The sequence below is a fragment of the Accipiter gentilis genome, chromosome 1 (genome assembly GCF_929443795.1).
Source record: "Accipiter gentilis chromosome 1, bAccGen1.1, whole genome shotgun sequence".
Taxonomy (NCBI): domain Eukaryota; kingdom Metazoa; phylum Chordata; class Aves; order Accipitriformes; family Accipitridae; genus Astur; species Astur gentilis.
The window spans coordinates 43,905,379-43,917,231 of record NC_064880.1 but is presented as its reverse complement, the minus strand read 5'-3'; the positions used below and the strand labels follow the sequence as shown (position 1 = coordinate 43,917,231).

Below are 11,853 nucleotides of genomic sequence, written 5' to 3'. Positions count from 1 at the left end.
AGATCACAAAACTCAAAACACTTGATCATAACTTCAATCGCTAATTCTCTGTCATCTAAGACAACTAGGATGTTGGTGAGGACAGCAGTACAATGCCGAATCCAGGACAGTACAGTGCCTCCTGCCATGTGCGCTAACAAAAGCAGGTACGAGCTGTGCTAATCTAACTGAGCGTGACATTAGAGAAGGCCTGAATTTCTCTGCAATGCAGCTCGTTCTTCCTCTGAACCTCTCCCTGGGTCTATTTCCCACCCAGTTCCCCTTGCAGGCTCTGCAGCACAATGCAGTGTGCTGCTTTCCTTTGCCCCTGCCAGCCCTCCCCACCTCCTGCTCCCCTGCACCCTCCCCTCCCCTTGTTTCGGGCTCTCCACGGATGTGAGGGAGACATGCGTTCCTTCTGGCCTGCCTTGAGCTGCCTGGGCGCAAGCCAGCTCTGCTCAGGAAGCTTGGTAGCTGAGTTGGTACAGGTGTGAGCCCAAAGCATACCCTGTGGATTTATCTTATAATTCCCCTTCAGTCAGGTGCTAGTGACATCTCACTCATGTCTCAGACATCCTCCTCCTCCTTCATTAAATGCAGAAAGCCCAGAAATGCAGACATCTCACTCTTGTCTCAGACATCCTCCTTCTCCTTCATTAAATGCAGAAAGCCCTTGAGAACAAACCAGTGAATCAAGGAAATAGGCGCATCTCTTCTCTGAAGGAAGAAAAAAAACCTTGCGCTGCAGGTCAGGAAGTCCTTTCTCTGGTCCATAGGTCTGAAAGATAGTGCTTGTCCATTCCATGATCATCTCTTTGGGGTACAGACTGCACCTCCTCCCTGTCTGTGCAGCTGGGAGCTCTCTGTACCAGGGCACTGAATAATATAGCATCATTCTCTTTTCTTCCTACCTTTATGTCTAAGTGAGCCACTCTGCAATTGTGAAGGTACTGCAAGGCTTCCATTGTGTCTCTTATATAGAAAGCGACTTTTTCCTCCATAAGTTCATCATGGTTCATTAGATAATCTAAGAGACGACCGTCATCCATCCTACGAACAAATCAAACCCTCCACATGAAAGATCACATGGTATATCTAGGAACAGTTACTATTTGACAACAAAATTGCAATGGAAATTTCGTGACCTAAAAATGGAGGAAACTAAAATGCAAGATCTGATGAGTATTTAATGATATCTCAAGATACTGCAGGCCATGAAGGCAGTAGAATGACTAATCCTCAGTTGTTATCTCTGGTCCTTGAAAAATTTAGCAACAGTCTCAAAGTAAACTCATTTGCTTAAGGATGGATTCAATAGATGGGGGCAATTTCTTTGAAAACAGATCCTCTTAATTATTTGGATTCATCTATTTATTTATAGAGCTGGTTGCATAATGCAGAAAAAAAATCACTGACATTTTCAGCTGGTAATAGGTTCTGTGGGAAAACTAACCCAATAAAAGTTTTCCACCTAGTTTTATTTATCTGCATAAATAAACAAGCAAATAGCCCAAATATACTTTGTTGGATATAGTGTAACAAAGAAGCATTTTGGATTCTGGTTGCTACATCTCCTTATAGGGGCAAGCATAGCTGCTACACAGCTCTTTCCACCAAGAAGTATTAGAACAATGTAGGCTTCAATTTAGCTGAAACACATTTACTCGAATATAAAAAGTGGACAAAACTGCCCAAATAAATCTGATGCTATTCAGTGGGACAAACTAACTGCTGATACAATTACCCCAGCTTCACCAGAGTAGAAAGCAGTTTTATTTGTGCCTCTGAATCTTATTTACTGTAAAGAAAAGGCAGTGGAAGCTCTGCAGAAAATGGCTATTTCATCTGACATCACAATCAATAAAAAACAGGTGACAAAATCTTTGCCCTGCTGAAGTCAGGGTGAATTTTATCCTTGGCTTTAATAGGGCTCTGATTCCTACCCAGACACTTGAATTCAAGCTCTATGTACTTACAGTTCCAAAACTAAGATGTAAGAAGTAGGAGACTCATAGGTATCATGGATAGTGATGTACTGAGGATGCTGTAAGTGCTGTAACAAAGCTGCTTCGTGTGCTGCCTGCTCTTTCTTTTTCATTTTTTTACTAATGAATTTTACAGCAACGTCCTTCCGGGTGGCTTTGTGAACGCATTTTTTTACTATGGAGAATCGACCCCTGAAATACAAAAAAACAATAGAATAATGAAGGGCCCTCATGAATAAATCATGCCTAGTTTTCAGTGCAATAACAGACTGATTTTCAAAGTGTTGTTTGTTTCAGCACATTAATATTTCACAAGGAATCAGATTTAACAGGTTTTTCATAACCTTTTCCGAAAAAGAGCCTCCATCTCTTACCCTGGGTGTAGAGATTCTTTGGGGATTAGCAAACACTGAGAGCAAACGGTGTCACTTTGCTTTGTGCAGCCATACTGATGTCCTCTAACAACCTCCCCTGGGTTCAATTTGCTGTCACTTTTACAGGTTCTGTCTCTTTTTAGCTGCGTGTCTCCCTTCTCCAGTTGCTTTAATAAAGAGCCCTAACTTTCTCAGACAACTAAAAGAAAAGCCTTGTTAAATAATCACTAACCTATCATTTTGTCTCACTGTTTCAGGCACACCATAAGAAATTAAGAAAACAGCTGGCAGGAAAGCATTACAAAACTCATACAGACTAGTGCCTAGTACTGCTCCTGCAAGTAAAACTACTCAGTGAAACCCTGTGCTGAACTTGGCCTCTTATTAATACATCACTCTTCTTTCCACAGAACCAGGTACTCCTGTCCCTTCAGCCCCAGAATTACCTCTGAGCTGAAGAACTAACTGCATTAACCTGAACTGTTTGCATGCCCCTTATCTGTTGTCTGCACAGAAAGCACCTAGGGCTGACAAGGTATGCAGCTCCTGTTCAACTGACTGTCCCAATCAGCAAAGTGCTTCAGCATGTGATTTAAGTCAGTCACATGCTTAAGTGCTTCATCAAACTCAGCCTTTGAGGTTAAGCTTATCCAGAACCAGCAAATTGTCATGAGTTCAAAAGCTCACATCAAATCAGACATGACAGAGGAGATACCAGCGAGAGCTACCAGTGGCTGTCAGAGATTTGGCTGCCTAATTGTTCACCAGTTTGCCAAGTTACAATCCTCAAATCACAACCAATCTTGAAAAACAAAACTTAGTATTTTAACCAGTCTGTATTTTAATCAGTAGTTAATGTGCAATGCTCTTTGAAAGCAACAGCAATTTTCAAGCTAACTACAAAAAGCAGCTTAAACTTTCCACCAAGGAAAAAGCTTCAAGCCATTGTTTTGGTATTTTATTGCAGTGATAAGCAGGGTTAACATTACCTCCCAATCTCATGCAGCTCTGCATAAGCGAGGTCAAAGTTTTCCTTCCATGAAATAGTGGCACCATCAGCGGCAGAGTCTTTGGGAGAACAAAGCACGTTCAAGAAAGCATAAAGTTAAAGACAGCTTCCTGTGGACTATAAATGGTATATTTTAAAATTATGTGCGACTACACTACTTAAAACAGTGAACTTTACCACTAGGAGTCCAGTTTCATACTGCTCAGGCACAGCTTAAATGTGTTGGACCACTAAAAGCCAAAACTCCCCAGAGGAAGGTACGGATAAGGTGGATTCAAATCTGTCCTTGCAATTTTGGGCTGAAAAGGGCCACACAGACAGTCTAAGGGCATGTCTGTGTGCAACTGAGAGGTAGAGCTATGCTGTGTGAGCTCTTGTTTCATCCAGCACAGGCTATCCAAGCCAGTCACAGACATAGTTATGCACTGGAGTTGCTAAAGCATGGGGAAATGTGGGGTCTGCTCCCAGCACCGTTGTGAGTGAGCTGCACCCCAAGTTCCTGCAGCACCATGCGCTGGGGTCTCGCCTCCATCGCAGCCTTCCTATGCCGGCTGCATTGCTTGGTGGGGTACGTTTCGCAAGCTGACTTGCAGAGCCCAGCTGGGCTGCCCAGCAGAAGTCCCTTGTGCTGCCAGCATTGCTGGAAAGGCAGGGGGGGACACCAGCCAGGACATGGAGCCTGTTGCCCAGAGATAAAGACAAGAAATAGTCTTGGGATAGAAAGCAGGGAGCTGCTAGGAAACTGCAATAGCTTCTGTGACAGAGGGAGGCTGTGAGCCCTGCTGGAGGAGCAGACATGAAAAGTCTTTCTAGTGGCAGGAGCTGGCTCTAAGCACCTCCCAGGCTATTTCTTGTATTCCTACCAGGTCCAGGATCAATGTTTTTATCAGGGCCCATCAAAACACACCATACAGACCGCACAGGTGGACACTTGTGCGCATCAGTCCCTCCTTGCCATGCCCACTCACCGTACTCTGGGAGCCTCACAAATTCAGATGGGTCACTGGGCAAGCTGATCCCCCAGGGATTGCTGGCGCTCACTCGAAACTGATACTGGCAGCCTGGAGCCAGGTCCTCAATGACAAGGTACGTGTCCAAAGTTGAGGCTACCGACTGCTGCCAGACCTGCGAGCCTGCATTTTACAGAGGGAGAGAAGGAGAGCTGAAGGAATCAGTCTCAATACGTGAACTTAGAGCAGAGGCTTTCTCTGCCCAACTCATGCAGTACCCTGGGAGGTTAAAATCCACAGGGTTTTTAAAAGGCAACGTTATGGCAGACCAATGTATTTCTGTTAAACCATAACCAGACCACAGGAACCTATTTTGTGTGGCAGCTACCTTCCGGTCTGGCTAAATGACGGAAGAAGGAAATGCCCCTCATTTGACCGATTGCAATGGAAAAAAAAGCAGCCGAGGGACAAGTTGATCTCTCCAGCAGTCTAGCTGTGGCTGTGTGCTACAAGCGATGTCTCAGGGCAGCGTGATAAGACAGGAACGGAGGGCTGATTTGATGACAGCTCTGCTATGAGAGAAATGTTAGCAGAAATACTGCAAAAAATAATATGGACAAGGGAGTCCCAGATGAAGCTGAGACAGGGCATCAGTGCAATCCAAGCGCTTTTGTAGACGAAGTCTTCTTCAGAAGATGTGGAGCTGCAGGAGGAGAACCAGCTTTCTGAAGCTTAGTATGGGCTTTTTGCAGATGAGCAGGATTGCAGCAAAGAAATGTGTGACTCTGTCATGTGTTTCTGCTCCTAACAGAAACAAATCCAATCATTGCCTAACCTGTGGCATCCAAAGCAGCAATACTCTATTCATCTGCACAGGGTCACAGAACAGAAAAGGACCCCTGGGACGCTGAGCCCTGTCACAGCCTATGATTTCTTTCAAAAATATACAAAATTTTATCTTATTTTAGTAAGTTCAGGGCTTTTTACCTTTACATTATTTACCATGACCCATACATTTTGTGTGTGTTGTGGGCAAATTCTGATTGTCAGGTCTCACAAGGTCAAGGTTGGTTTTACAACGAAGAGTCAGTGATTTCTTTGGAGTGGGAGGAACACTGAAAACTGAAAACACTGCTCCTTTTTTGATGTTTGTTTTGGTGGCTGTTGTTAATAGAAGAGCTTTTATTCTTTCACAAAATGCCAGTCACACTGATGGCACAGTGAGGGTCAAGGCAGAGTATTTGCTAAGAGAAGGTATTAATATGATGGAGTGATTAAGTTTGCACATTTACTAACATGAGGTAGGATTTTTTGAAGGATGAAGGGGAAAAAACAGAGGCCACATACCTAAGGCAAGGTTTACTGCCCAGGGACCCTCACACCTTTGCAGGAAGAATGCAAAAAGAGATCTGAATCATTTCAAATGCCCTTTTCAAGAGCACATGCCTGTGCATATTGGGAAAACAGTGCATTTAATATCTGTTTAATTCTTCAGGGGAAAAAGATGGTTGGATTTAAGAACAAATGGATTTCAGAGCTGAGCTTGAAAAGTATGCAGTGATCTACAACTCTATCCAGATCAAAAAAATAATGAGGCTGCTTTGTTTTTGCATTCCCAGGAAACATCCACCAGAAAGGATGGATACCATGGTGGTAGAATGCAAATGATGAAAGGATGCCTTAGTGATGGATATGTTTTAGCTTAGCACACTTTACTTGCCGTAAGTGACTGGAGGAAACAGAAAGGTCTGTAATATATGAGAAGTTGGACTGGATGATAGAAGGGCTTCTTTTGGCCTTAGACTTTGGGATCTGTGAGCAACAGCTAGTGCCACCCCAGTGGTGGCAAGGATGCTTTTGGGACCTGTTGTACCATAAAGGAGACTTTCTTTGTTCTCATTCTCCCAGCCAGTGACCACAGCTCAAACCACTTACCTTCTTCCCTGTACTCCACAGTGTAGCCTGAAATGGTGCAATTGCCTGTACTGGATGGGGGTAGCCAGCGTAGGATCACAGAGGTGCAGCTTCTCTCCTGAGCAATGGGGCGATTTGGGGCAGCTGGGACACCTTGGGAAGAGAAAACAAGCACCAAGTCCAGCACCACATCAACAAGCACTAGTGCTTTATTCTGAAGATCAGGTGTATCAGGTACATCAGGTCACTACAGGGCAGCTGCGCCTTGCAGAGGGAGCACTCTAGCTTACACTGGGTTACCAGCACAACCAGAGGAAAGGCAATGTCACGGTCCCGTTCACCTACCACCGTGGGCCCAATACTTCCATACTAGCAGCTAGGAGAGAACCGTGCTGCTTGCAAGCCCCGCTGCCTCAACATAGTCTCACAGTACTACAGCACAGGGGGTATTTCTTCTTGCTTACAGCTGGTGGTCAACTAGACTGCGACACCCCAGAGAGCTCCCTGTGAGTCTGGCCAGGAGAATCACCCCTTAGGTGTAGAGGATCTGCCTGAGCTCAACTACTGTAAAGGCAGAGCCTCTTTACCTGCCAACTTCTGCTGCTAATTTTTGCTCCAGCTCAAGACCTGATGCAAAGTCCATGGAACTGAGGAAAAAAAGTATTCCCATGGACTTCACCAAGCAGTGCGTGAGGTTCTGGAGGTAGGGAGGCAGTTACTATTGAAGTGTCCAAAAACGACACAAAGCAGGCATTCAGAGTGCTTCTGTGTGTATGGTGCTTGGTATGTTTGGCAGCAGATTGACAAATGACCATTAATTCTGTGCTTTGCTCAGGGCTCCCTTCAGCACGGGAGTAGTTAGGGCAGCCACTAACTTGCTTGGATAAATTGGGGAAATTATATCTCTAGGGCAGTTTGTGAGACCAAACAAATCTACTTCTAAATGCTTGTGACACTCCTGCATCTGTAAGTCACCAGTCTCTGTGCTATCCCCGTCAAGGCAGCAGGCACCTCTCATCTCTCGCACTAACAGATCCCTTCTCAGAGCTGAAGGTCATGAGCATCAACTCATCATTTCATATTCATGACAATTAGATGGGTCACTAATTACAGTGCTGAGAATTCAGGCTTGGAGACATGGCTCCAAGTTGAATCCCTGCAGAACAGTTCACCCAGGCCAAATCTTACTCTCACCTCCTCTGTCCCCCATGCAGAAGGGGAGGCTGAAAATCGGTGTCACTGGATCCCAGGTTCCCCTGCTCCAGGCAGACTCTAAAGCACAGAGCTCCCTGCAGGCTGCCAGGACATCATTCTCCCAGGGGCTTGGTAGCCTGAGGGAGCTCAGCTTCCCCCGGCTGACCTGACCGAGCCCCTGGGAAGCAGCGCTGCGAGCAGAATACAGGAGCTGAACCAGTGCCAATGCCTTTTCATTTCCCAGATGTGATGCTTATGATCAGAAGACTTAATTAAGCTCAAAGAGTCTGCGATGCCTTCAGCCATCAGTGGGAGTCTTGACTGAGGAACAGTTGTATGATTTTAACGCCTTGATTCACCTGGCACAGCTCCACATCTGGCTGCCTTTGCACTGGCTATTCCTGTATGTTCCCAGCCCCCACCAAGGGACCCCATACAGGAGAAATACTGGGTGTTAAGGTCAGATGCACTACCTTGAACTTTGATGGTAGCAGAGGTTGATGCGGTTCCGTGTTCATTGGTTGCCACACAGGTGTAAATGCCGCTGTCCTGAGGCATCAGGTTGCAGATCTTCAAGGTGAGCTCCCCTGAGTCACTGTGGATGCAGGAAGCCCCAGTTACAAACCGCTGCTTCACTTGCTAATGCTTTTTATACCAGCTCCTGTCCTCATTACAAACGCACATGCACACAAATCCTGTTAACTCATTTGAAGGAACATCCTCCCAGCAATTCGGTACCCAAGTACAACCCCTCCATATGGCAGGATTAGGCTGTTAATGAAACCTTTGAGGAGAATGGTCCAGATTGCCTGCCAGGCAAATCTACTTGTCTGCTGTGGCCTCGGAGGAGATGGGGAAGGGTCACTCGAGCCGTAAGCAAAGTCCAGGAGCCGAACATTTGCTGTGCCTGTCCAGAACTGGATGCTTAGGCCCCATATATCTGGAAAGACTTCCCCAGGCACATCGTTCCTATCTCGGGAGATGCTGAGCTGCCTGTGCAGTTAAGTCCAATGCACACCAGACAAATTGGGCTTCCCACAAATGTAGAAGGTGGTCACACAGTGCAGGGTGCCTGATATTTCTGAGGAGCTTCAGACCCCTGGAGCATGTGCTGTTGATGTAATGTGGCTGCCGGGCCCCTGGTTGGAAGGCTGGACATCTCACAACAGCTAGGGATAAAGAACACCAGTGCCCAGTTCATGAGAGACACTCAATCTTTGGGCCAATCTGAGAAAATAAACAGACGGAGTCTAGTGAATTTATAGCAGGTCTGTACATAGTCACTTTGGTTTGCACACTGCAGTCTTCAATATGCAATTTAAGAGAGTTGGCCTGAATTAAAGGATTTTGATTGTGTAACTGCTTTAGCTGCACTGGAGACTCAGCTTAGAGCCAACAATAAATTCCCCTGATGGCAAAAGTAGACTAGTTCTTGAATGCTTAATTTATCAGAAACTGCAGAAGGACATGGTTGCCGGTATAACTGCCTGGACGCTGTGGCTTTTGCTGGTCTGACTATGCTGGATTGAAACAGGACATAAATATCCCCTTCCCCCACAATCCGGACACTCGTGCCAGCAAGATTTGTAAGACAGCCACTGATCTGCTGGGCCTGTTCTTGGCAGGCAGTGTCTTCACTGAAAAACAAACACAAGTAACAAGACAATACAAGTGCTGAGAGTGCACAGGGAGCCAATGCACAGGCAGAAGACTGTGATGGAAAACAGGACCCTGTAAGGAAATATCCCCCCATCCCAACCCCAGCCAGAGCCCAAAGATAAGGCACTAGCAATCTACTGAGTAATGGCTAAAAAGACAATTTTGCGTGCTCTAGGGCGGCCGCACAAGCCAATGGTCTCTGAAGGAAGCTCTTGATCAGATGTAATTTTTTTATTGAACATGTAAAATCCCTTCTCTCTTAGCGTTCATTTTTCACTTTCAGTGACTTTGTAGTCCCTGGATTCATCTCAGCCTGAGCCAGAAGTGCTGAAAAGTTAACATGAAAGATTACCTCCCAGAGATTTCCACTGCAGTTTGGCCTAAATCGTTTATATAAGCTGCAGATGAGCATCCAGCAGCACGCTGTTACCTGACCTGAATTCAACTCCAGATCTTTTTGGATATTCCCAGTGCTTGTTGTAAAGATGGTTTTCCTCCCTGCTAGCCAGGCCGGGAACAACATGACAAGCATCTTTCTGTCCAAGCAAAGCCAGATGCAGCCTTCCCAGGAGCACATGTAGACTCTTTTAGGAACAGCTGACGAAAGGCTCAGAAAAACTGCAGGAGTTACCACCTCTGCCCATGAGATGAGAAAATGCCCAATGATATGGGTATCGCAAGCCAGTGAGGGCTTGCTCTGCTCTACTCCTGTTCCTGCCAAAAGCGAGCACGGCATCAAACTCAAGCAGAGAAGCCCCAGCGACACAGAGGCAATATTAGCCAAACTAATATGTTGGAAACATTCTGGCTTCTGGGTTGCACCTGGCTTAGGAGGTCAATAGGAGCAAGCTCACGTCTGCCAGCAACACACTTTGTGGATATACCTCATGTCAGCTTGGGAAATGATAGAGCTACTTGAACCCCAAAGTTTGACCCTTTCTAGCTGATGTGTGGTGCAGCGATGTGCTGATACACCACGTTAGACTTGATTAACTGCATTTCTAATGAGTCTTGTAGCCTGGCTGGTACCATATTTGAGGGCAACATGACCATCATGACCAGCTATGTTGGGATCCACAGGCAAGACCTTACCAAGATGACACCGTGTAAGTGGCTGTGCTGTTGTCATTGTCAAGAATGTTTTGATCTGGTCCTTTCCAGGTTATAGTTGGTTTGGGCCGTCCACAGACTTTGCACTGCAGCATCACTGTGTCACCGAGCAGGCAGGTGATGTCCACTAATGGCACAAGAAACTCTGGAGCCACTGGAAAAAAACACGGGGACACACACGACACCTTCTTTTAAGCTGCAGGTGAGGATGTTCCCGATGTGAGTCTAAAGAATACATTACAGGACCAACTATGGTATCTGGGTCCCAAACAGCTGGGGGTCCTGGGATTATGTTACCAGAATTTCCCCTTCAATAAAAGCCAGCTGTCGGCAGCTCAAGGAAGGAGGTAGTGGGGACTGTCCGACCCCCAGCCCTGTGCTCTGGCAGGTGGGTGAGACTTTGTGAAGGCAGGTTTGGGGGCTTCAGCCTTGCCTATGGCCCCAGGCTGTCTGAGCCAAGCAGCCAGCAGGAAGACTGCTTTCCCTGGGGACTGAGCAGTGGAGAGCTGCCTTTGCTGTAAATGCTGGTGGGTGCAGAGCATGCTGTTGCACTGGAGTAGATCACAGCTGCTGATTTGCCCCTCCATGCCAGTCAGTGCACAGTTGTCCTTAACTCACCTTCTTGAATGAAATTGGGGTTGATTATCTGTAAAATACAAAGAAATAAAAGCATTTATTTGTCTGGACAGTGACAAAAGAGACATCTGGTTTCACAAGGCACTGTGGTGAACCTGACCAGAACCACAGAAGACCGGACTAGTGGCTATAAGCAACCTCTAACAACAGAGCGCACGCAGCAAACTCTAGTGATAACAGAACAAGCCCATGCACAGCTGGGAAGGTAAATGAAAGCTACAGTTTCTTGAACTCCGATAAAGCAAGACAGGTAACAGGCACAACACTAAGGCTGAGGAGGGTGGATGTGCTTTCTCTTTGCTTGGGTGATAATGCTCAAGCCATTAACTCTTCTTCTCGGAGGTGGTTTGTGCCTCTCTGTGCCTGGCTCCAGACCCACATCACACAGCACCTGCAGTCACCATGCACCTGGGACATCTCACCAGCACTCTGGCCACTAACCAGCTTTGGGGAGACGTCTTTTAACTTCTGCTCAGCTTCAGGAAAAAAAGGTAAAGCACTAAAACAGAAATACTGTCTTCTTTTTGTCTACTGGCAAGTACCAGTCCTGCAACAACTCTTGGCCTGTCACAATGAGTAGAATTTCACTCATTTCATTGGACTGCTGGAAACTTTTCAACTTGAAACTAGGTTTGGATAACTGAGAGTTATTTTTTCTAACGAGTTAATTGATCAAGTTAGCAAAGACTTGAAAAGCTACTGTATCTCTGTGGCCAATATATGACAATTACCTCATTTAACCCTGGAAGCAAAGTTGGGAAAAGCAAAGACAACGCCACTAAGTTCTTACATGCAGCATCAATCCAAACTACATAGTGGTGTACAATAGTATAAAGGTTTTAGCCTCATTAACTGTTTTAATCACCTCACAAGGCCTTGTTATCCAAATTCAAACTAATAATTTGACATCAAGCACCATAAACACCAGTGTGGTTTATCTCGCCTTAAATATCTTTGTTACTATCTATTTCAGAGCTATTTTGGAAGATGCCAATGAAGCAGTGACCTAATTCATGGCCTGCCAAAGCTGATGGAAGTTTTTT

The 11,853-nt window shown here is 45.8% G+C and overlaps 1 protein-coding gene across 7 annotated transcripts in view; it reads right to left on the bottom strand.

The window, feature by feature from the left end:
- The window catches only part of KALRN (kalirin RhoGEF kinase), a 529,910-nt gene that overhangs the window by 7,296 nt on the left and 510,761 nt on the right, over positions 1 to 11,853 (bottom strand). For all 7 annotated transcript variants that reach the window (XM_049810120.1, XM_049810110.1, XM_049810147.1 and 4 more), the window contains 8 exons: positions 10,793 to 10,820; positions 10,157 to 10,328; positions 7,879 to 8,000; positions 6,233 to 6,364; positions 4,316 to 4,480; positions 3,328 to 3,406; positions 1,956 to 2,156; positions 891 to 1,029 (listed from right to left, as the gene is read on the bottom strand). In XM_049810120.1, the coding sequence (XP_049666077.1) occupies positions 891 to 1,029; positions 1,956 to 2,156; positions 3,328 to 3,406; positions 4,316 to 4,480; positions 6,233 to 6,364; positions 7,879 to 8,000; positions 10,157 to 10,328; positions 10,793 to 10,820 (1,038 nt within the window). The remainder of the gene's footprint in view (positions 1 to 890; positions 1,030 to 1,955; positions 2,157 to 3,327; positions 3,407 to 4,315; positions 4,481 to 6,232; positions 6,365 to 7,878; positions 8,001 to 10,156; positions 10,329 to 10,792; positions 10,821 to 11,853) is intronic.